The sequence below is a fragment of the Triturus cristatus genome, chromosome 9 (genome assembly GCF_964204655.1).
Source record: "Triturus cristatus chromosome 9, aTriCri1.1, whole genome shotgun sequence".
Taxonomy (NCBI): Eukaryota; Metazoa; Chordata; class Amphibia; order Caudata; family Salamandridae; genus Triturus; species Triturus cristatus.
This window is the reverse complement of record NC_140592.1, coordinates 112,838,033-112,862,402: the sequence shown is the minus strand read 5'-3', so window position 1 is coordinate 112,862,402 and position 24,370 is coordinate 112,838,033. Positions and strand designations below refer to the sequence as shown.

At 42.1% G+C, this 24,370-nt stretch overlaps 1 protein-coding gene across 2 annotated transcripts in view; it reads left to right on the top strand.

The window, feature by feature from the left end:
- LOC146797499 (contactin-4-like) overlaps positions 1-24,370 on the top strand; it is a 976,366-nt gene that overhangs the window by 369,988 nt on the left and 582,008 nt on the right. For both annotated transcript variants that reach the window (XM_085624519.1, XM_085624518.1), the window contains exon 3: positions 19,389-19,515. In XM_085624519.1, coding sequence (XP_085480645.1) covers positions 19,389-19,515 — 127 coding nt within the window. The remainder of the gene's footprint in view (positions 1-19,388; positions 19,516-24,370) is intronic.

Here is a 24,370-nt window from a genome sequence, read left to right as displayed (position 1 = left end):
CTCTTCAAGATTATTCCATGCAACATTCAGCCCATCACCAGAATGCATCAGCCATGTCTAGGTAGATCTTCTAAAGTATGGCTCATTTATTTATTGGGCCATCTTGCCCAGAATATATTAACTTCCTTGAGGGCTGACAGGGATCCACTTCCAAACAACTTTTCAACGTATTAGTCCAATGAATCCAGTATATTTTAACATTCATATGGAGCTGAACAAGGCTCCAATCAGCTTCTCAATATATTGGTCCATATAGTCCAGTATGTATTAGAGTTAAGACGAGCTGCTCAGGGGTTCACTTCAGAAACCAGAGGAGCATGTGTCACTGCTTTTGCTGTCAGCTTCGCGGAATAAAAAAACTTCTTTGCCACCTCTCTGCCTTGAGATTCTGCTTGAATCTACTTTTTACTGATACATAATGTATATTCCACGTCTCATGACAGACATCTTGAAAGCAACGTCATATTTTGACATACAGGATATTTGCATGTCTCTAATAGGAAGGAGGTCAGTTCCACAGAACCAGCTAGCTAATGGAGAACCACAATATGCACTCAAACATTTCCTTAACCAAAATCTCAGCCAATTACTGCACAATCTCAGCCTGCACATTTTTGTAGGAGAAAGAGTGGTGTTATGGAGGTTTCCAATGTGATTCCTGAATTTGCCTTGATCGCTGCATTAATAAATGCCATAACCTGAATCACATAAACTGCCTCCAGGCAGGCGGTTATTCCAAACTCACTCCTTTAGGTTGTTCTCAAAGAGTACAAGCAAGGAGTGCCCCACTGAAGCAGCAGAATCTATGACTGTTCCTTGTAGGTCTTACATGCTGGCACTTGAGTGTCCTCTGGCATCAAAGACCTGCTATTGAAAACAAACAGGGACAATTTCTTGAGGGAAAAGCAAAGCAAATAAATACAGAGTTTGAGGTGCTCATTCTGGCATCCTCTCCAAATTTCAGTCAATATAAAGATGGTGGTTGGTATGTAAATAAACCTACGCATCAATAAACACATATTTATCCTTCATAAATTGTCTGTGGTTCATCAGCAGAGAGATCCAACATCCCTATCCAGCGTGTGACGAGTCCACATTCCTTTCAGTCACATCTTTCCACTTATGTTGTCTTCTCTGTGTTGGCACACAAGAATTAGGAAGTTTTATTAGAGGAATTTGTACTAATAGATAGGGCCAGATTTAAGGATGGATTGTGTTGCCCTTGCTTCACACAAGGTGATGAAATGGCAATGCAAGTCGTAAGTGAGATTTACAATACCACGCAGAGCCACCTTGCATTTGCTCTGCGTGGCATAGTAAATCTGAAGTAAAGGAACACAGCACAAGCCTCTGCCCTAGGAAGGCATTCCATGCCCGATGGAGCTACCTGTTATCTATAGAGGAGATGGGCTGTGGACTTCCCCCTCGGCCGTCACCTACACAGCCGGACTTGGGGCAGACTCTCCTTCATCTCTCCATCTATCCTATCTCCATCCTTTCTCCCTCTGACACCTTACCCCACCCCCTTACCCTTCTAAGCTCTTGAAATGTTCTCTTGTAACTGATGTAACTTGTAATTTTTTTGAACCTTCTGTAAAGTGCTCTGATACCTCCGGGTCTAGCCAGCGCTATATAAAACTCAAATAAATAAATAAAAAATAAAAAATGGTTCAGGTATGGGAGTTCCCACTCATCCATCCATGGATTTTTCTGCCTTCCCAGATTTACTGCCACTAGCAAATCTGGGAAAGCATCAAAAAGGTATGCCTTCCCAGGAGAGGTGCAGCAAGAAGAAATAACTTTATTTCTCCGTGTTTTTTCACTTTCTACTTGTACTTTAGAATGCAGCACAAGTAGAATGAGAAAAAAGCCTCAAAGGATTGTTTTTGTGCAGTAAAGTGTGCCTGCCTGCACAAAAAACGACCCTGCCTGCCATGGTGCAACGGTGCCTGTGTTGGCGCAAGGCTGCACCAGCACAGACAGAGAGCAGGAATATCCCATATCTCAGTAGATACGGCGCATTCCTGACCTCTCCATGTGATGCAGCAAAGCAAGTTGTCTAGCTGCATTGCGCTGCTTCACATCTTTCCCATTTTTTTGTCTTTCCACTAAAATTAATAATTTATTTTATGCATTGATCATTTCACTGCTTCCATAATCTCTTTCTCCCACTCTATTCCCTCTTCTTCTCTGGTATTCATAAACTGTAGAAGGGAGAGGCGATATTCCCTGCGCAATCCTCCCAGGAGTTGCTGATGTGTCTAGAAGCTCTTACTAGCATGGCCATCACGCCTAGTCTATTTCCAATCAGTGACCTGGAGAGACCTGTGCACGAGTCTGTCAGTTGAGCTTAAACACAGCATTTCCTTCTGCAGCTTTTTCTCAATTACCTTCCTTTCCCAGGGCAAGTAGCTGAATATAAGCCTCGTAGATTTTTTATATCATAGGAAACATGTCTCAATTTATAACATTTTCTGCCAATTCTACACAAGCATTCTCCATCCAGAATCATCCACTGGTGTTTGGAACGGCTGACATTTTGTGCACTTAAGGGTAACGTCTGAGAACAACATAACGCAGGCGCTTGGAGTCAGCAGCTGATGCCATTTCCTTAAATTCTGTACAGATGTGCTTTGGAACTAGATAGCATCCCCGCGGTTGAGCTAGCTGTTCGACTATAGATGAAATGCGGGAGAGGGTGCAATACTGGTTCTGACAAGACCACCACTGACACCTCTACATGGCCTAAACACCTATCCAGAGCCAGAAATGGCACGAGGGTGCCTCTACCCAGACCATTTTTAGAAAAGTAGAGGAGTAAGGCTGGTTCGGCACTGTTCAGAGAATTGATAGAACTGTACCTTGCTGGCTGCTTATAGTCAGCCATATATTCTGGTTTAATATATTGAGAGGTGTATGTACAAGCCCCTATCGCCATGGGAAAGTCACTTTTTCCAACGTTCCTGTGGTGATAGGGCCTCGCCTTATTTTCAAGGCAGCGTTAAGCCACTTAATGTGGCTTAATGCTGCCTTGTACATAAGGCCCCATTCACTCTATGCTTAGCATGAAAGGGGTGGGCAATGGGTGTTGCGGTGGGCGTTCCACCACAACACCCATTGATTTTGACGCTGCTCCCTATTTACAAGAGTGGCGTAAATAGGAGGCAGTGCCAAAATTAACACCAGGGAAAACCTAGTCTTGTTGGTGAAACGAGGAGAAATGCTTTATTTCTCCTCGTTTTTGCTTTTCCCATGTGTGCTGCCTTGTGCAACATACATGGAAAAAGCAAAACGCCCTGGATTGGTTATGTTCAGGAAGGTGACCCTTCCTGCACATAAACAATTTTTTTTTTTTAAATGACATTTTGTAACTTACATGTGTGCAGCACACATAGAAGTGACAAAACGGCATTTAAACATTGTTTATGTGCAGGAAGGGGGACCATCCTGCTCATAAAGAATCTTCCCCTGCACGCAGACACCCTTGCAAGGGTGCCTGTGTTGGCGCTACACTGCTAAGAGTAGCGCCAACACAGGGGGAAATGCAAGGCTGCACCAAATTCTTATAAATATAGTGCAGCCTTGTGTTTCTGAAGTGGCAGAGTGAGGCGTCAAGCCATGGCGGCTAGCGCCTCACTCCGCCACTTCTTTGTACCTGAGCCCCTGAATGTACAAGAAGTAGATTTGGGAACTGTTGCGCATTGTAATGCATATGGATGAGACTATGACTAGAACTATCCCTAAGTCCGATTACATGAGAAGGTGAAATGGACCACAGGATTACTTACAGACTATTGCGATATGGGGGAGGACTTGTTGAATTGGCAGGTTTATGAAAGCATGCTCATGTACCTGGTTATTTCATCAAAGATGATCGATTGATATCAGATGTACTTATTACTATATTGCTGAAAAATCTAATGAAGAATTATTACAAAAAAAGATGTTATGATGATGATCTTCCGCAAGTGGGTGATGTTTTTGGTGAAGAGACTCCATATTTCACTGCAGGTGAATTTCATGTATACGACGCGAGCAAGAAAGGTTGTCCACAAAGCCCCATCACTGTTCGGTACTTTTTAAACACTCTTTCCAGCCTAACTCACAGGGTTTACAGAAAGCCCCTCCTCTTTCATAAAGTAATTGTTGTAGCGTGATTTCTCCCCTTCTTTCTTTGCACCAATGCTCTCCCTTCTGCTCAGCCTGAATGGCTGTAGAACGTGGGATGATGTCACAGAATGTTGGTGTGGGGTCTTGGTTAGAGTGTCCGTTGAAGATGCGGGGAGGCTGCTCCTGGTGGGGCTACTACTAATTACCATCTTACTTATATCTACCTTCTTTCTACTTACCTGGAACTGGATATAATAAATTACATCTTGGAACCTACCACCTTGCCTACGATTTGGACTTCTTTACTTAGTACAGTAATCACTATAGTTTGTCATCTGAAAAAGTTTCAAGCTGATGTGTGAACCTAGCCTATCAGATAGCTGCAACGAGTGAGCATTGGCACTGAAAGTCAGTTCTTCAGAATGAACAAGCAAGGTTTTGGGCCTGATTCAGAAGTGGCCTTTAACAAGACTGCACCGTCAGGAGGCAGCTACATTTGTGGTGTGTGCTAAAGAAGGAACAAACAAGATTATAGGTCCATGAAGGTAAAACACGCAAAAAGATAATGACAAGTCTGGTCTTTGAAGGATGTTCCATCTAAAGATAGGGGTATCTTTTCAACTTCCTTGTGACTGGTCTGTCTTTAAAAAAAATGTATCCGTCCCTTTATCAAGAATTCCTTCCCTTGTAAATTTATGTCAACTGTGTGTAAATCAGTTCTTGTGCTTCGTGTATTTTTGGATCTATTCTACTTGAATTTATAAACTGGGGTATTCGGTTTACCGTGATCCAAGACCACCGCTGCGGTAGAATGTAGTAAACACACTATCGTTGCTTTACAAAAACATCAGCTCATTATTTTTAATGCTCTGACTGAACGCCCACCCACTGCTCACCCACACATGGCAACTGATTGCTTCTGATCTCCAGCTTACCCTACTAAGTGCTAAATTAAGCATTGGTGAAAGCTGTTGAATCACAGTCAAATGAGTGCACAGTGTGTGCCTAGGGAAATGCCACCGTGCTAGTCATGCAACCCTCATGCATGGTTTGTAGACTATTCAATGGAATTGCCAGGTATGTTTCTGCAGATCCCGGTGTCTGTAAGGTGGATGTACCTGTTTAAATGGTGACATGTCTACCTAGTGGCACCAGGTTCTATCAACAAGGCTGCATAGTTTAGGCAGGACATTGGGGCTTCCTTGATTTTCCAATATCAGATATGGTCAATCAGTCAGTACCTCACCAATGCTGTCAAGGCATGATTTCTCCCGGTTCCTAGATCTATGTCTTTCTTACATCTGGGTTATCCCGGGACCTCCCTCCCCGTGAGCAGCAAGCAGTTTCTTATCGCCACCTCCTCCTCCACTGAATTTCCTTTGTCTGACCGTGTGATCTACTGCAAAGTCCCATCCCTCCATTGTATAGTAGAACTGAAAGCAGACATATTTTCATCAAGTACATCTTTCCTCCTCCACTTGCCAGTGTCTGAGAAGTGTCTGTCAGTGATGCATCAGAAAGATAAAGGGGAAACCATTGCAATATCTTTTGCAACCCTATTTCATAGAAGGAAGAAAGAATATTACTTTCTGTCCCCAAATGTCATGATCAGATGAAACCAGTCCCAGCCCTTTCTTCTTAGCAGCCGTCGGTGCCACGTCTCCCTAAGGACTCATCCACTCTGGCCTTAAAAATACTAATAGTTACTGCATCACTGAATGGAGTCCATTCTGTGACACGTTTGTCTAACATAGAAATATCCTTCTTTTCACAATAAATAAGTTGATAACTGTATAGTTCGCCAGTGGTATGTGAATAAACAGCATCTATCCCTTATTAGATCATTGGAATTGGGAGCTTCATTGAAAAAAATGGTGTGTTCAGGGCTTCTAATGGTTGGTAGAAGCCCAAAGCATCAACATTCCAATGTTTGTTCACAGCAACAGCTGTGGCTGTGAACAAACGCCTCACAGAGCCCGAGGGGATTTCAACCTCTGCGGGCTCCATGAGGCCTTTGTTTTACAAATTAGAATATTCTTCCCTTCAGGGATGGAATGTTCTACTAGCCTTGGAGCCCTCCGTAGCAGACTCTACCGACCATGGAAGGCCTACTCCCTTGATAAAGGCGCTCGCCTTTGGCTCGAGCCTTTAATGCTAGAGCGGGCCTTTAATGGCCAGTAGAGCCCTCTACAGCGTGCTCTAAGGCTATATTGAGGCCCTCAATGGGGTAATCCTGGCTAAGAAAACCACCCCCAGACATTTGTTATCGATCTGATTGAGCTTTTAATTATAAGGTAAGACTTTCTTTTACGTAGTATGCGGGCTACCTATGAACATTAACAAATTCAATAAAATCCTTTATCACACATAGCCCTTTGGTAATAGTGGCCCTCTCTTAGGTAAGAAATGATATAACGATGTTATGAGGTATATTATCTAATGGGTGCAATAAATATGTCCTATGGTGTGGTGTTCACCTAAAATAGGGTTTAAAATGCAGATTTTGCTGTTTCAAAATCCAAGTGACTGTATTCTCTGGACCTTTTTTTCCCTTTAAATTGTGGCAGGATTTATCTGGTGGAATTTAACGTGGTATGCTGCTTTGTCACGTGAAGAGCTCAACAAAAGTTACTGTACATATCGCAAATTATTGGGTTGCTCGTAATACGGGCCATTGTGTGCAAAATTATGCAGAAAATGACAAATGTGTCCAAACTAACACATAAACAGTGATAAAATTAACTTTGAACCTGTAATGCAAAATATTACAGGGCTTCTTTTGACAGTTGCAAGATATTGTACATTCTTTTTTATGTTTCGCCTGCACAACTCTTGTGCTGACCTTGCGAAGTCTTTAGTAAATAAAAAACAAATCATAAAAGGGTCTTACATCCCTCCCTTACTTTTCATTTACTTGTTTGCTTGTCACTCTGCTTTGCTTGTGTTTCTGTTGATTGCAGCTTGCTATTTCCTGCTGCGTTCGCCTTTCTCTTTCTGTGTTTTCTTATCAGTGGAGCTTGGAACAACTTTTCCTCCTCCTTTTATGGCACTACTTTTTTCTTTGTGCTCAAGCGTGTTTTGTGAATGCATGCTTTGCTACATGCTGAAGGGTTCTTAGCACTGTACACGAGCCAGCTGCATTACACACAAACACATGCATTTTTAGGCATGTAGAGAAGAGATTAAAACATTTCCCCACAGCCACAGGATGTTGCACCTCCCCCCCTGAGTCAAATCCAGTTCCCCAGCATTCAAAGTCAGCCACTCTAGCCATTACGCCACATCCTCTCTCCTCCTCATTGCCCCGTATTGCTCCCTCCTTCTTCGTCTACACCAATCACAGGATGTTAAGCCTCCTACCGAGACTCAAACCCTGTTCCCCAGCTTCAACGCCTTCCACGTCTCCATTATTTTTACATACCCCCCCCGCTTGTCAATATTCCTTTAAAACTCCCTCTGCCTTCCTCCTACTCTCCTCCCACTTTCCGTTATTTTATTTTTAAATCCACTCCGCCTTCTGTTATTTTTAATCCCCCCCCCACCACCCTCCAACATTGTTTTTGATCCTCTTCCCCGCTGCCTTTGTTTCCCACTCTCCACCCCATTGTTGCTTTCCCCCCCCAAAGGTTGATATAGCACAAACACATCCCGAAGATATTTGAGTGCTTTACATGTGCATTACCAAAGTGAAAGTGTTGGCTTCAAAAACAGTACTCCTATTTTGACCAGGAATTGGACATGCCACTAATCCTGTTCCACGTTCAGTTATAGCACTGTAAAATCACTCACGTTCACCCGGACACTAGTTTAACGCACCTGAAAGCCCACTTCTGTACTGAGATTGTATCCCACTGCACCTGCTTAACCCTTTCTGCCCAACTTTCACTTATCAGAGAATTTATAAAGAATGTCTCAAAGTGGGCCTTTGTTCCTTCCTAGTATGTATGAAGTAGCCGGTTTGTCAGTGCTTCCATACATGAGTCTAAAAGCGTCTTTTTGAGTGTGTGTGCTGTGTGCACTTTTTTCATTGACATGGACTTTCAGCTGAGCTTTTTATATAGAAAATAGGCAGCACAAAAAAGACCCCTCCTACTCTCAACTTGAACTCAGTGCAGCTGTATGGAACAAGGGTGCCTGAGGGAAGAAGTCACATGGAGGGTTTGATGAAGCCGTCAACCGCTAACCATACTGCTGGCCCACAGAACTGCCTTCTCCTTTTACCGTCAGCTCAGTAACAAACCCAGGATTTCCTGGAATTAGGCAGTGGCAGGAACTCTGGCTTAAATCACAGCCATCATCACAGAAACAACTTTCCTGACATTTTATATGCATTTTCTCGAATTTTTGTATAAATGGGTTAGGCAATGTGATTAAGAACTGCATAATGTTCGCTGAGCATGTGATGCCTTCAATGGCATGTGTTAGACCTGGCATCCTTGGCGTGGTTTCCCCTGTCTTTTTGCCTTTACATCAAGTATTTTTGATGCTATGCTGGACTTCGTTTTTGCTGGTTTAGGTACTCTGGGCACGTTACCACTGCTGATCAGTGCTAAAGTGCAAGTGTTCCCTGTGTAAATTGTAATTCTGATTGGTTCCCCGTGATTGGTATATTTGATTTACTGGTAAGTCCCGAGTAAAGTGCCTTGTGGGCCCAGGGCTTGTAAATCAAATGTCCCAATTATTTTCTGATTAGCTGGCAATCTCACCTACTAGCATTTGTAGTTTATTTTAGGGATTCCATTTCTACATCAGAAATGCGGTGTTTAGCTCCAACTTCAGACCAATGTACATATATAAACGTGCTTACTTTTACCTCCTGAACTCCATCAAGACTCTCAAACCTACTTAAACTCCTTAAAATTGATCTAGCATAGAGCCTTCCCTCCTCATTACTCCGAGAATCAGCCATTGCACACAAGAGTCCGAATTTATATGTTCAAATTCTAGCAAAACTCTTTCCTTCACTCGCTAGTCACTGTGTCACTCTACATCGCTTTTCGTTCTGCCTCAAACTTTCTTCTGATAGCCCATTGCCACCGCGGTCTCTCTCTTCCTCCTCTGTCTCTTTTTCCATTAAGTTATGTTATGGTATGTTATGCTATGTTATGTGTATTTATAAAGCACACTATCAATTGCTAAGCATGTGTGTATGCCAAGCCCTGCATATGGTAGGCTGGTTAATTGAGAAGCCAGATCTTCACTTTCTTGCGGAATTCAAGAAGAGAAGAGGAGGCTCTGATGTGGCAAAGGACGTTGTTCTATGCTTTAGGAGCGATGTAAGAGGACACCCATCCGCTTGATCTCGTTCTGTCTATGCGTGGAATGTGTGTGAGCAGGAGTCCTGCGGAGTGGAAGAATCTGGGTTTTTAGTGGAAGGAAATGCGACTGTTCAGGTTCTTAGGGCCTCGTTGTGTAGAGCCTTGAATGTGTGTGTGAGGAGTTTGAAATTAGTGCATTTGTATATAGAGAACCAGTGTAGCACCCTGAGGTGTGGTGTGATGTGAGTTCTGTGTGGGAGGTTGAACACAAGCCTTGCTGCTGAATTCTGGATGGTTTGTAGTCTTCTGGTAAGTCACTTGGTGATCCCAGTATAGAGTGTGTTTGGTAGTCCAACTTGCTGGTGACAAGGGTGTGAGGGATGGTTTCCTGGTTTTGCTTGGGGGCCCATATGAAGGTCTTCTTTTGCATCTTTAGGGTGTGGAAGCAGACTTCCATGAAGGTATTGCCTTGTGCGGTCATGTCCACTTTGCTGTCACTAATGATCCCCAGGTTTCTCTTCTCCTACCTTTAGGCTGAGGTCAGCATTCCACAGCTGTCCCTCGTTTTGTACTTTGGTTTTGATGGGAAAAAATTCTCCACTGAAGGTAGTGTCAATGTTTTGAGGAGTAGGCCTGGGTTTAAGATCAGGATTTCTTTTTTTAGCCTTTTATTTGAGCAACCATTTGTCCCATTCCTAATTTAATTCTTTTGACTTCTTTAAGTATGATTTGAAGTCTCTTAGAAAGACTGATAATAGTGAAGTGTAATTTGTTTCCATAAATGTTGTCCATCTACTGCTAGTCACTGTGAGTCTTGCTTGCTTCTACGTACCTTCTCCTTTCTCCCTTCCTACAGTCATTGCCCTGCCAATGTTAAGCTGAGAAGGTGCTTATCCTATATGCACACATTTTGGCTGTTCATTTTTAAGAAGACTTCTACAACACAGAGCCATTCCCCAGTTTGAAATTCAGCAAAATCCTTCAAAAGGGCACCATCGCTGCTAAGGAAGTAGCCGGAAAATTTAAATACCTCCCACTTTGAACCAAATCTCTTATGGCACCAAGCAAGTCACCCCAACCCTGCCCAGAAGATCTTGCTTGTCTCTTCCATCCAAGCATCTATCCTTTCTTCTTTTCATCCTTCCATCCAGCCGCTGATGTCCACCATTTCACATTTACATTCTGTTATCCATGCAATCTTTCATCCAGCATTCAATCTGTCACTATTCCGTCCATCCATATCCAAACCTATCCATCTATCTTCAAACATATCCATCCTTTCACTCAGTCATCCATCCTTTCACTTATCTATCCCCTTTCATCCATTCATCCATCCACCCATCCACCCAACCTTTCAGTCATCCATTCATCCTTTTCTTTTACTCATCCATCCATCCATGCTTTCATTCTTCCATTCATCCATTCACTCAATACAACCTTCTATCATCCCTTTCACCCATGCATCCACTCATTCATCTATTTACCTTTTCACTCATCCATCAATTCTTTCACTCATTCTTTCATCAATATACCCTTTCACTCATTTGCCCATCCATTCACACTTTCACTCAACTATCCACCCACCATTACATCCAGCCACTAATCTACCCTCTCTTTCACTCTTCCATCCATTCTTTCACTCATGCATCCTTACATCGAGCCATTCACTCACTCATCTACCCATCTGTTCACTCATCAATCAATCAACCCTTACACTCACTCCTTCATCCATCCTTTCTCTCATCATCCATTCATCCATCTGTCCATCCATCCTTCCTCCCTTTCACTCATCCATCCTTACATCCATACTTTCATTCATTCGTTCATGCATCTATCCAGCCACCTTTTGATTCACTCATTCATCCACCATTTCACTCACAGACTCATCCATGCATCCATCCATCCATTCACTTACTCACCTTCCCATGCTTTCACAGTACTTTTGAGCTTTTATCTGTGGAGTTGCAGACAGAAGAGGACCATCAAAACCCCACCCCTGCTGTAGCTGCTAAAGCGGTGGAAGGGGTTGACTGCGCCCCTGAACTCTTCCATTTGCATACACTGTCCTTAATACAATTCTAGGAACATTTCCAATAAAAACGAAAGCAGTATTTCTGAGAATACGGCTTATGGTTTTGTTTTGGCTAAAGGCACCTTTTCTCGTAATCCTTCCAGAACATAATTTTTGTAATGTGTAATGATAATGATCTTAATGCCCACATTAATTGATGCATCTTTCTCTCCTTCTTTTTTAATGAGCTCAGTATAGTCCTCAACCATCGTGATTCTCAAGGTAAAATCACGTACTCTACATGTTTCATCTATAGGAGTGTTTCTTAACCTTTTGACTGCTGTAGACCCTCACTTAATAATCACTGGAGCCCAGGAACCCCCACTATATCATTATTGGAATCCAGGGACCTCCACTGAGTCATTACTGGAAGCTGGGGACCCCAACTTAAGCATTTCTGATGTTTTAATCTACAAAACAATAAACTAAAAATACGGAAACAATCATTCATCAAATCAATACACAAAATATGTAATATTTTATTTAATTCATGTTAGAACTGGGGGTCTCTAGTTGGCAGAGGTAGGTACCTTTGACCAAATAGGGACCCTTGCTTCTAGTCAGGGTAAGGGGATACACTCTTTAGATAACCCCTGCTCACCACCTTGGTAGCTTGGCACGAGCTGACAGGCTTATCCCTAAGGCAATGTGTAAAGTATTTGTACCAACACTCACAGTAACATAGTGAAGACACCACAAATGGACACCACACCATTTAGAAAAATAAAGTATCTTTATCTAAACTGCACAAGACCAAAACAACAAAAATCCAACATACACAGTTTAAAAATATGACTTCAAAAAGGTTTCAAGAACTTGTACCATAGAAATCTATGGATGCGTGACTTTGCACCAAAGTACTTGGAGATGCGACAAAAGTGCCCAAGCTAAACAGCTGCAACGCCGAAAAACAAAGAGATGCGACACTCCTGAGACCCTTAGGAGGTGATGCGACAGAACCGCTGTATGCAGCGGACAGGTTGCGTTGAGTCCGGTCTGTGGGGGGAGCGATGTGTCGAGTCTTCGTGCCGGTTCCGGTTTGCAGGTGATGCTTTGGTATAGCGTCTCACACAGGTACGATGCGTAGATCTTCGGGATGCGACATCGATCGATGCAGCGGCATTGCGCGGCGCGGCGTCGGTCCTCTTCTGCCGCGATCCCTCGATGCATCGGTTCTTGCAGCAGCGACAGGTGCTGCGACGATCTTCGCAGCCGCACGGCGATGTGATGGAAATCTTCTCATGCTGTTGAGATGCGCCGGTGAAACGTGCCGCAAGAAGAGCGATGCGACGGGTTTTGCAGTTCTTTTCATGCTTCTTCTTCTTCCAGCTCCCAAACAGCAGCAACAACCTTCAGAGGCCCCACAACTGGATCAAGCACTCTAGGCAGGTCAGAACTCCCACAGCAGAATTCAGGGGGAGCAGGGGGTGAAGTCCTTTTGTTCCTGGGACTTCAAAACAGGAGGCCAGCTCTCCTCAGGCCCTTGGAGATCTTCTTCAAGCAGGGGACACAGCACACAGCAAAGTCCTTCTCCTTTCCTTGGCTGAATAGCAATTGCAGGTCAGCCCCAGAACACACAGCAAGGGCAGTCCTTCTCTTCAGTTTCTCCAGCTCTTCTCCTCAGCAAAGGTTCCTCTTGAATTTCAGGATGATCTAAAGTTCAGGGGTTTCAGCTCTCATATTTATACCCCAAATGTCTTTGTTCTCTAGGTGTAAGGGGTCCTGGACCCAGTCCATACCAGTTCTGGGTGCACAATGCCAGTGCACAACTTCTTCCTTTAAGAATGTGGACCAGGGTCTCCAGACACACCACAGGAGGCGGATCCAGCATTGTGGAAGGCAGGCACAGCCCTATTCAGGCCCAGGTGCTACTCCTCCCACCACTCCACATGCAGATCGGTCTATTCAGCCTAGTGCTGACTAACCCAGACTCCTGGAGCCACGCCAGCTCCTGCCACTCTCAAACCAGACAGTCAATCCACAAACAGGCAGAGGCACACAGAAAGGTTGAACCAAAAAATAGCCACTTTATAAAAGTGCTATTTTCAAACACAGAATTTAAAAACCATCCTTACTAAAATATGTGTTATTAAATTCTGAGTTCAGGGATACCACACTCACATTTTATATCTCACTCCTATGGGAAGATATGCAGGTAAACATGTTACACAGCATTCCCCATTCTGGCCTATGGGCAAGTTAGCCTTTCAATAGTGAACACCAGATTTGGCAGTATTTCACTCTCAGGACATGTTACACACACTAGTACATGTCCTACCTATCACATACACTGCACCCTGCCCAGGGGGGTACCTTGGGCCTACCATAGGGGTGTCCTATGTGTAAGAAAAGGGAAGGGTAAGGCCTGACAAGTGGGTGCACTGGCCAGGTCAACATGGCAGTTAGCAAACTGTGCAGAGGCACTGCGGTGGTAGGTCTGAGACATCTCTTTGGGGCTACTCATGTGGGTTGCACAATCAGTGCTTCAGGCCCACTAGTAGCATTTGAATTACCAGCCCTGGCACACTCAGTGCACTTTACTAGGGACCTACTGGTAAAACAAATATACCAATCATAGATAACTAATCACAATAACAATTTACACAGAGAGCATATACACTTTAGCACTGATCAGCAGTGGTAAAGTGCCCAGAGTCCTATAGCCAATAACCACAGGTCAGGAAAACAAAGGAGGAAGAAGCAAAAAGTTCGGGGATAGCCCTGCAAAAAGAGCCATTTCCAACAATTCACAATTATAAAAAAATCTAAATTGTACTTTTAATGGGAACGTTGAAGCGTTTTGATTCAATTGAGGACACTCATTGTCCATACTATGTTCTGCTTGATGCATTTGTATTGCTCCCCTGAATCAATCTGAGGATACTAACTTACTTTTTAGCCTCTAATTTCAAATTCCTTCACATTTGTAGAAAGTTTTACAATTTTCAATTTTACATTTGGCTTCTTCATTTATATCCATTTTACTAATCTCTTCATATTATTAAATTTTCTAAGCAGCCGCGGACCCCCTGAGTAGGCTTGACCCCCAGGAGTCCCTGGACCACTAGTTAAGACCAACTAGTGTATAGAGTATGAGTTAAAACGCGTCATCTGTTTTCTCCTTAACTTCTTCTTCAGCACTAGTTCCATCATCCTCCTTCATGGCTCTGCATGCCACAGCTCGTGCATTCGGATCTTGCTGTCTTCTACATTATCTACTGCTTCACTTAGCGCCGCGAATCGGTTGACAGTTGAAGAGGGAAAGTTAATTTTTGCAGGCTTTCGGATGCACTTGATTTCACAGATTTCCAATTCTCACCTTCTTTTCTATTTCTGTGCTCTGCATGGCGCTCCCGCCTTCCCTACATTCCCACCCTCTCCTATTGCTTTCTGCTCTACCAACAAAAAATTGATCTCTCTACTCCTGCTATCCCTGTGCTCTCCATTGATGAGTTCCGCATCCCTTGTTTTTAATCACTCACGGTGTCTGCTCGCACCAGTCTTTTTAATTTTGCGTCACTGACTCTAGCTTTTTTAATACAGCGCAGTTGTACACTCTTTTTTTATCACAACCATCAAAAAAGTATGTGGTGGAATTGCAGCATTTCAACATTTAAGGTTTAAAATAAATAGGATTAAGGCATTGGAAAAGAAGTATGCACTAGGATCTGGATCATATAGGACATTTTTTAAATTGAGGCAATTATTTGGTTGGGGGTGTTTTATGTTATGCTGCATAGATTAATGTAGAGCTTTTTAAAGGTATCTGTTTGATTAAAACAATCATATTCTGGAGGTATGTTTTGAATTTTTAAAGAGTATGTTAATGATGAAATTTCGCAATTTTTTTTCTTTTTCTTGAATTTGCTTTACTATATGTCAATGGATTTTGTAAACAGATGTACTCTTCCAATAAAAATATAATATAAAAATAGAGTATGTGGTGGCAAAAATGCACGTGCAATACATTTGTGAATTCATAAGACATCATGTACAAAGGTGGGTTGAAAGCAGTTATTTTTTTCCTCACTGATTTTGACCCCCACCTTAATTTTGTGCTGCATCCGAAGTACTAATCAGTCACAGCATAATATGCCCAGGTACAGGAAGTCACAGAAACTCATCGCCTGTGAATATTTATGAGGCAGGGATTATCTTGCCAGGAAGAGCAGACCTCCACTCACCTTCACACGCCTCCATCTCTGCATTCCAGTTCACCAAATGATGACTTTTTAAAAATCAGTTGCTGACCCTTACAGAGACAGGGACTGTTTTAAAATAAATGTTGACTTTCATTGAATGGCATAGTAGGGAGCATACAGGGATCCTCTAGACAGATGTTGGCTCCTCTCAATGCCAGCAGCCACAATTCACAAAGTTAAAGTTGTCCTTCAGGGATAGCTTCTGCTCTGTTTATGCCAGTTACCACCCCCTACCTAGAATCGGTAACAGACCAAAGCTAAGGACTGATACATTGCCCAGCAAATCACAATGGATGGGGGCACTCCCATTACAAGCTTACTCCCCGTTAAGATTCTTCACGGGTCGCAAAGTGTACTCTGCAAGTTGGAATACGATTTCTGGTTACAATGTGCCTTTGCGTTGCAACCTACGTTTTAGCAATTGCAAAACCTGTGATTCTGGCAGCCATAGGCTTTGCAGCTGCAGAAATAATTATATACATCATGCCCCTACTCCTGAAACTTTATTGTAAGAGCAACAATCATAATCCTTTCCACAACCTTCACGTCCTTGTATTGCCAAATGATGGTGGTGAGGCATGATTCTGTTCCATTAGTGAATCAGGACCACATCATCCAATCTCCATCTCCAGGATCAGGCAAATAAGCCCTGAGGACACCTTCCGGCAGCACAGTGTCTACAGCAAGCCTCCTTGGACCAGAAGGTTCTTTCTATACAAGTGTCACCATAGAGTGATGAGTGATGGTGGAGGAGTGTGGCTCAATGGTTAGAGCGGCAGACCCTGAAGCAGAGTTCTGGCCAGGGACCAGGGTTCGATTCCCGCCTCGATGGGGCTCGGGCTCAATTTCCTCGGACCTGTCTATTCTCGCCTCGGTGCCTATTCTAATCACGGGCCCCACGCTGCAGCTCTGGGCAATAGCTTGCTTAGCCTCCACACCGGCCCCAACAGCGCTAAGGATGCCTGGCTTCATTCTGGGGGTGCGCAGGAGTGGACACTTCACAGGGAAAGCCAGGAGGGGTTCCACAGCGGTATGAGTATCAGCACCAGGAAACCGCAAAAGGCGACACTGCAAGGTGGCCGTCTGGTGACAGTGCGCTCTATAAGTACCTTGACATTTACATTTAACATCTTTTTTACTCACAGGTGGTGAAATAAAGAACATAGGGGCATATTATCAAGATCCGGCGATAATGGGCTTGATAATATGCCCTTGAGAATTCCCATAGAAGCCCAGGTTCGCACCAGAACAGGGGCTTCTATTGGAATTCTCTGCGGCATATTATCAAGCCAATTATCGCCGCTTTAGCGGCAGTTTTCTGCCGCTAAAGCGATGATAATTTTAACGCCGGATCTTGATAATATGCCCCATAGACCCCATTTACCTGCTAGCGTCAACCCCAAGTAACCCTGTGGCAAAGTGAAATGAAGTCATGTACCCAACCCACGCGTTGCATCAGTGCCTGATCACAACTTGTCTTGAGAGATGATTTAAGATTGGTTGTGGATTAGCCTTTTATCAACCCACGTGTAAGGAGTTATTATTGCTCTTCATTAATCTAAGGCTAATAACTTGCGCACAGTGCTTCCATAGGAGGGAAAAATCAAGCAGGTTCATTGCGATGTTCACTTAGGACTAGAACCCGCAGATCCAGGGTGTTTGGGTTTCCTGCAATGAGCTGTTGTATGTTTCCGACTCTATCCCAGATTGGTGTTTTCATTGGAAGCACAGATCTCATTCCATATTCATTTATCTGTTTATTTGTAGGGCATATATAATGCAGTCCTTGCTAAAGGAAGGGCAAAGAAATTTACAATAACTAAGTTAGCAAAATGTTACAACAGAGATCCTTAGAGGGACATTAAGCATACACATTATGAGGGAATCCATGGAAAAGAGTAATAGGTAGTCTGTAAATATGGGTCTTTAAGTCACTTTTGAATTCCAGAGGATTCAGGTTCAGTCTGATATGATCGGGTATCGCGTTATCATATTGCGCCATCTGGGGCCAGATACTTTATTGAGGGTCTTCGATTCCATAGCTAAGGGTGTTTCCTGAATTAAGCAGGTCTTGTTCCTCATTGATCTTAAGTCTCCTGTGGTGTGTGGCTTACTTTTGAGGTGCAATGAGACGCAGGATAGAGGTCTTTGTGGATTAATTTAGCTATCTTTAATTTAATTCTAGCTGCTGGCAGAAGACAGTGCAACATAAGTTAACATGTCTATTTGTAAAATAGTTATTCACCCCGCACCATCTCGGTGCTGAACAATTGATGCATATTGTTACTGAACTCAATGGTGATCATTTTATGAACCTCAGATAAATGGAAGACTGAATGGACCCGCTGGGAATTGAATCTATGACCATGAGCTCAAACACAGATTCCTGGAGAGGCTCCATTAGTTAACTGGTCCACAAGACCCAGCAGATCTCCATCATGACTGGAACAGTGGAGATCAAGTAGATGTCTGTCAATCCCAAATTTGTTTTTGCCCTCTGTGAATGCTTGATCCATGCCTGTATCTAGCGTGTCCAAAGATCTCCTCCATATTCATGTGCAATCAAGACTCATTGTCCAGCCACGCTCCACAGCAGACCCCCCTGACTGTCTTGACCACTGTTCTGACGTGGTCCAAATATGAAGGTCAGCACTGACACATCCTATTTGTGTTTGGTCGCTCACCACATTCAACCATTATATCTGTGATCTTAATGGGTCTATCGCCTTCATATGTAAAGTACTGCTGCCCTGTAGCACTCAGGACAGTGCCATTAAACAGCCACCTGGAATATGTTTTCAGCTTTTCCTTTGGACTTGGAACTGATCGTTTGTAACTATACAGGCTAATGCCAGATGTTGTGTAAATATTTCTCATGAACTGCAAAAGAAATATTGTTAAACTTGTGCTACTTGCACTAGACCTCTTTTACAATGAGATTTCTTGTACAAAATGTACTTTTTTCAGGGACCTCTCTACTATGATTTTCTTCCAAGCCCTCTTGACTTGCATTAGAAATTCCTTGTGTATAGCGCAAGATTGAAGTAGCAAGTCTAACGGCCATTGAATATGTGTGGGACAACAAGTTCTCTGGGGACGATGTAATGTTTTGTGTTTTGTTATGGAAAGGTGCATACATTAATGATAAATACCACTGTGGTACCTATGTAGTAACAGGAGTTCAATGTATTTGGTGGCAGGCCAGCAACATTAGGCATATCCTCAGATTTTCATGCACAGCTTCTCTCAAATAATTTTAAAGACGTCAAACAATCCTTTCATCAAACGTCTTGAGTATTTAACCACCTCAGCAGTTATGTAAAAGGGCTGAATTATTGCCTTGGAAGAATGTAAACTGCATTTGTTTCTAACGCTGATGCAGACTTTTTGGTTGTCCAAGGTGTCCATTGTGCTTGTCTGGTATGCTGCACTCCTCTCCGGAGGCACCCTATAGACAGTGTAAGTGGTGCACTGCCTATGCCTGTGCGTTGCTTTACTTGTGCATGAACCTATCATTTAAGAATAATATGCCAAGATCCATATTTCTGTGGAAAAGGTGATCCTACCTTTGTGGCTAGTAGGGTAATGTGTGCAATTACCTAGAGCTGCTTCTACATGAGTCCATTTTGCTGTGTGACCATCTCTGCAGGATACATTCTTTTCTAGGCCTGTTCCTGGAAAAGCCTCCTTTTTGTTTCATTCTAACAGCAGCGTCTCATACAGTGTATCCCTCTTGTGTCTCCACAGATGACAGTGCTTTGCATGGGCCCACCTTCAGCCAAGAGCCCACTGACGTCATCTTCCCACTGGACCCTGAAGAGGATAAAGTACGGCTGAGCTGTGAGGTGCAGGGAAACCCCAGACCCACCCTGAGGTGAGTAACAGTTCCATATACATTTAGTATTGCTGTAGTTCAGTTAGTGAAGTGGAGACTAAGGGCCAAGTTTAGAGTTTGGCAGACGGGTTACTCCTCCACAAACATAACTGATATCCTGTATACGTATTACAAGTGCATCATATCCAATAGCACTTGCATTACGGCGGACGGGATATCCGTCTCATTTGTCAGACCGTTCTATGCAGTGATAATTACTACACAACGTGTGTTCATTGGCGTTTTCATTCGTTATTTAACAAATGTATCTGTGATTGAGGCAACACCAAAAGATGTTTTCCATTTTCAAAGGAAACCAAATACATACAACCAGGCTATATTCTTGATAGAATACTTAACATGGTTTCTAAAGTATTCTTCCAAAAAGAGACTTTCTTTCAATTTTGATTGTTATTAGATCTTTTACTCCCACAAACTGTCATGACGACTGATACTAACATGAAACTTCACATGTATTTTATTGGCAAAGAATGATGACATGTAATAATAATATTGATAATAATAACAATTGCAGTATAAAGAGTGCCCTGCTGCTTTTATAGTGCAGTTTCCATGGAAAGGAGGAAAGTAACCTTGTAGACCTGTAAATGTCCACTATGCATGTCTCTATGCTCAGTAGCCCTAATTTCATCTAACTCAAGGTTGTGAGGGATTAAGAGAATCCAAAAACGATACTAGAACAGTGACTATTGGAATCGGACCAAATGTGTACATCCTGGCTAAATTCTTGATAGAACACTTAACATGGCTTCTTAAGTAGTCTTCTTCCAAAAAAAGACTTTCTTTAAACTTTGACTGTTATTAGATCTTTTACTCTCTTTCAAACTGTCATGACGACTGATTCTAATATGGCACTTCACATGTATTTTATTACCATTGGCAAATAATGATTACATCTAATAATATTGATAGTAATAGCAGCATAAAGAATACCCTGTTACTTTTTATAGGACAGTTTCCATTGAAAGTAGCCCTATAGATGTTTTAAATATCTGGTGTTTATTGTCACTAAACTCAATAGTTCCAATTTCATCTAACTGAAGAGGGAGATAGGTTAACAGAATCCTAAACCTCTACTAGAACAGTGACTGCTGGAAAAGGACCAAATGCGTCCGGCACTCCTGGGCTATGAAATTAATAGTTTTAGCCTTTCAAGCAATTTTATAATGAGATGAATGAGCTTATTTTCCCATCCCAGTCTTGCACAATCATAAAATTCTTCTGCCTTGCATGAGGAGTTTTTACTGGTGTACCACAGGGTGTATACTTTATGGACCATGTCTACTTAGTCGATTCAGTATAATGTACAGCTGTTTGAAAATGAGCGTCTTAATATAATTTTATTATTCCATTTAGTTAAGTGGTATTTGTTTCTATAGATTAATGTCCCTTCAACATTAAATTCACATTGTTTAACTCCCAATGCATTTGTTGTTATCCTTTTACACTTCTTCAGGGTCTAGTTATGTTGAATATATTCAGCTTGTTCCTATAACAACACAAAACAACTACAAACTATGCAGGAATTTCTTAGTTCTCAGCCAATAGGCAGAACCTACAAGGTTTTACACATCAGCAAAGAAATTATAGCATAGCTCGCATTCAACCATCTAATAATACCAAGAAAACTACTTTTAAAAACAATGAATTAAATTGATTTCCTTCCTAGAAGTCCCTTCCTACCATTTACCATCAGAAGCTATTCTACTGCGTTCATTGTATTTCCAAATTGAATCTGAAAACTAACAAAAGCATTTCATCTTAATTTTGCCATTTAAGCCCTTGAAATGAGAGTTCTAAGTCTCTTTACTGAAAATGTCTTTGACATACAAAACATATGTTGTAGGTTCTATTCACTACCAACAGCATATCATTCGCATAGGCTTGGTCTTAACTTGACCTGGGTCTTAACTTCTCCATAGAATGAGCACCCTGTCATGAGGCATCCTGCTCAGACTACAGTCTCATGGCTGGACAAAGGCCCTTGTTATTCTAACATAAATGTATCTCTTAGTTATGGTATATAAAGGAACTCTCTTTTCCCATTAGGAATACATATCCTACCCCATTGGTGTTAACTCCCCTTTTCCAAGCCATTTGATCAAAACTTTAAAAAATCTTGGCCTGTTAATATTGCTCTTATTTCCCTACTCTTCTATTACTTTATTGGGCTTTTAATGGGCATAGGATACCTCTTTTAATACTTCCACTTTCGCATGATTTCTTCTCATCTTTAAGCACTGTCATGAATGATGATGGGGCCGATTCACAGAACTAATCTGAGACAAAATCCTAAAAAGTAAGGACTACTAACTTTACTACTTCTAAATGCCTTCTGTGAATACCAAAAGTAGTAAGTTTAGGATTTTGTCTCAAGTTAGTAGTAGTAAAGTTAGTAGTCCTAACTTTACTACTACTAAATGCCTTCTGTGAATACCAAAAGTAGTACGTTTAGGATTTTGTCTCAGATTAGTTCTGTGAATCGGCCCCGTAGTCATTAACTAAATAAATTAAATAATTTTTTATCAAGTATCAGTATCAAATGGCTGACTGACTGTGTTACCATATATAGATGTAAAGATACAATTTGCCTGCTTCACACAGTTCGAAAATAGTTGTGTTAACCCAGTAAGTCTTTTTCCTGCATTAAGTCATCAGCTATTTTAGCTCCTGATATAAAATTGAGAACTGCATCTTTGATTTGCTTTGGGCTTGTTTTAGAAGGTCTCTTCCATAGGCAAAGTGTAATTTTAGTTCCCGTTGAAAGCCTAGTTTTTAGGTGTTTAATAGAGGCTATCAACGAGATTTATATAATGCCAACCAACAAAAACAGTCTTTATGTCTTAAAACATATTTTTATTAATCACCCACACACTTTAGGAATAACTGGGATTGAATCGAAAGAATGCAGTGTAGCTCAGAGGTCCTGCAAGAACTGTGGCATCAGGACTCCACTGTGCTCAATATCCCTACCAGTTGATCCTCATGAGTCCTTGAGTGCATGGACCCTTCCTTTGGTTGATATACTCCAACCCTCCTGCAATGGCACCCAAGCATTTCTGAGAATCAAGGGATTACAGGATATTCTTTCACAATTGTTTCTCAGCCACCTAGAAATTTCACATGCGACTTTGACTTTCTCTTCGTGAAAGTATGTCATGATGTTTCCACTAATGGGCACTGGACTCATAGTCTCTGTTAACTGGGATCAGCCTTTGGACCATTGTCACTGGTCATACATGAAGAACCCACTTTAATATCTTGAATATGTAGATAGGAATACATCCTTCACTCTTTGCAACTCCACAAGCTTCATCTAAAAGCTAGAGCTAACTTAAAATACCTATAAAATGCTCAAAAGGTGTTTCACAACATGTAATGTGGCTCCCTACCTAACAAGCTGCTTCCTTCACCAACCTCATATCAACGAAGAACAGTAGCAAAGCAGGCCGCTCATGTGTCTCTCGCCACAGTAATTGAAATTTTAAGATATACACGTGGTAGGCCAATGAGAGAGACAAGGCATTGATGGTCTCACAATATCCTGTTTAGGTGAATCCTATAGAGTCAAACTAAATATATCTGAAAAGTGCCGCTGTGTTGAATTTTGGAAATTTGTAAGGTGAATGCTTACTTACTTATGACACAGGTTGAAATGAAAGAATACAATATCCAAATTAACTTACCAAATAAAGTTTTGATGTACAATGATACATTAAAATTGGAGGAAATAACATTTGAAGTGAACTTTCATTTGACTACAAAAGATCAAAAGATACAACAGAAGACCAAAATGTCTTCAACTACAAACAAGCACAGCCTCTCTAGAACGAAAGTTTGAAATGGGAAACATAGGAAGGTTTAGCACCAAAAAAGTATTTTATCAAAGGTTTTCACTAAAGAGCAGCAGCACATCACGAAAGGCCCTTAGGAGGTCAACGAGGCTCCAAACGCTGGTGGAGCTGCTGCTAATTTGATTCCCTTGGTTGATGAAAGTTGATCCTTTGAAGTGGTGTTGCAGACCTCTTAATATGTACGCTTGCTCTGGTCTAAGAAGAATGGCAATGCTCTAAACCTTCCTAATTGTTTGTTCTGCCTTAGTGGTTCTTCTGTGTACTTTTGACCTCCCACATACTCAGGAGAGTTTGAGGCACCGACGGATAGGGCGGGGTCTCCTAAACCTGAGTTAGTGACCGGGTGAGGTGAGGTCTGAATCTCACACAAGGCAGGAGTGAAGAGTACCCTGCTTGTTCAGAGATCTCATCACATAAGGTTGTACTTTATGACAACTCTTAGAGCACTTTAATTACTAATATTTTTTCCTTTTTCACAAATTTTGCAGTAGCTGTTTAATTTTTGGGTCCTGAAGAAAGCCGGGAACAAGGTCCATTCAGGCTGAAACTAGTTGACCAATCTGTGAAGCAACCTATTTGCTAAAAGTTGCTCATACACGTTTTTAATAGGATTGGCAGAGAGATGGGTATTAAAGTCTGTTTCTCTCTCCCAACTCCCTTTTTAATTTTCACGTATATACACTGCACTAACACTTTCATCACACAAGAAATGATTTACTACGTTTGTTAAATCATGACCATATCGGTCAGTTACTGTCTCTGAAGGTTCTCTTTTCTGGCTTTATCTTTTTCGTCCAGTCGCAATCTTTGCTACATATTTTCCCTCGATGGTTTGAGGAATAGTAGCAAGATAGTAGGATAACCAAGTGATGACACTGGCCTCCCCTGGCAGTTGATGGAAATCCTATCAATTTGCGTAAATTTCCCTCTTTTCCATTCCTTTTCTTTCTTTTTCACCTACATCTCAGCTCCAGAGTGCC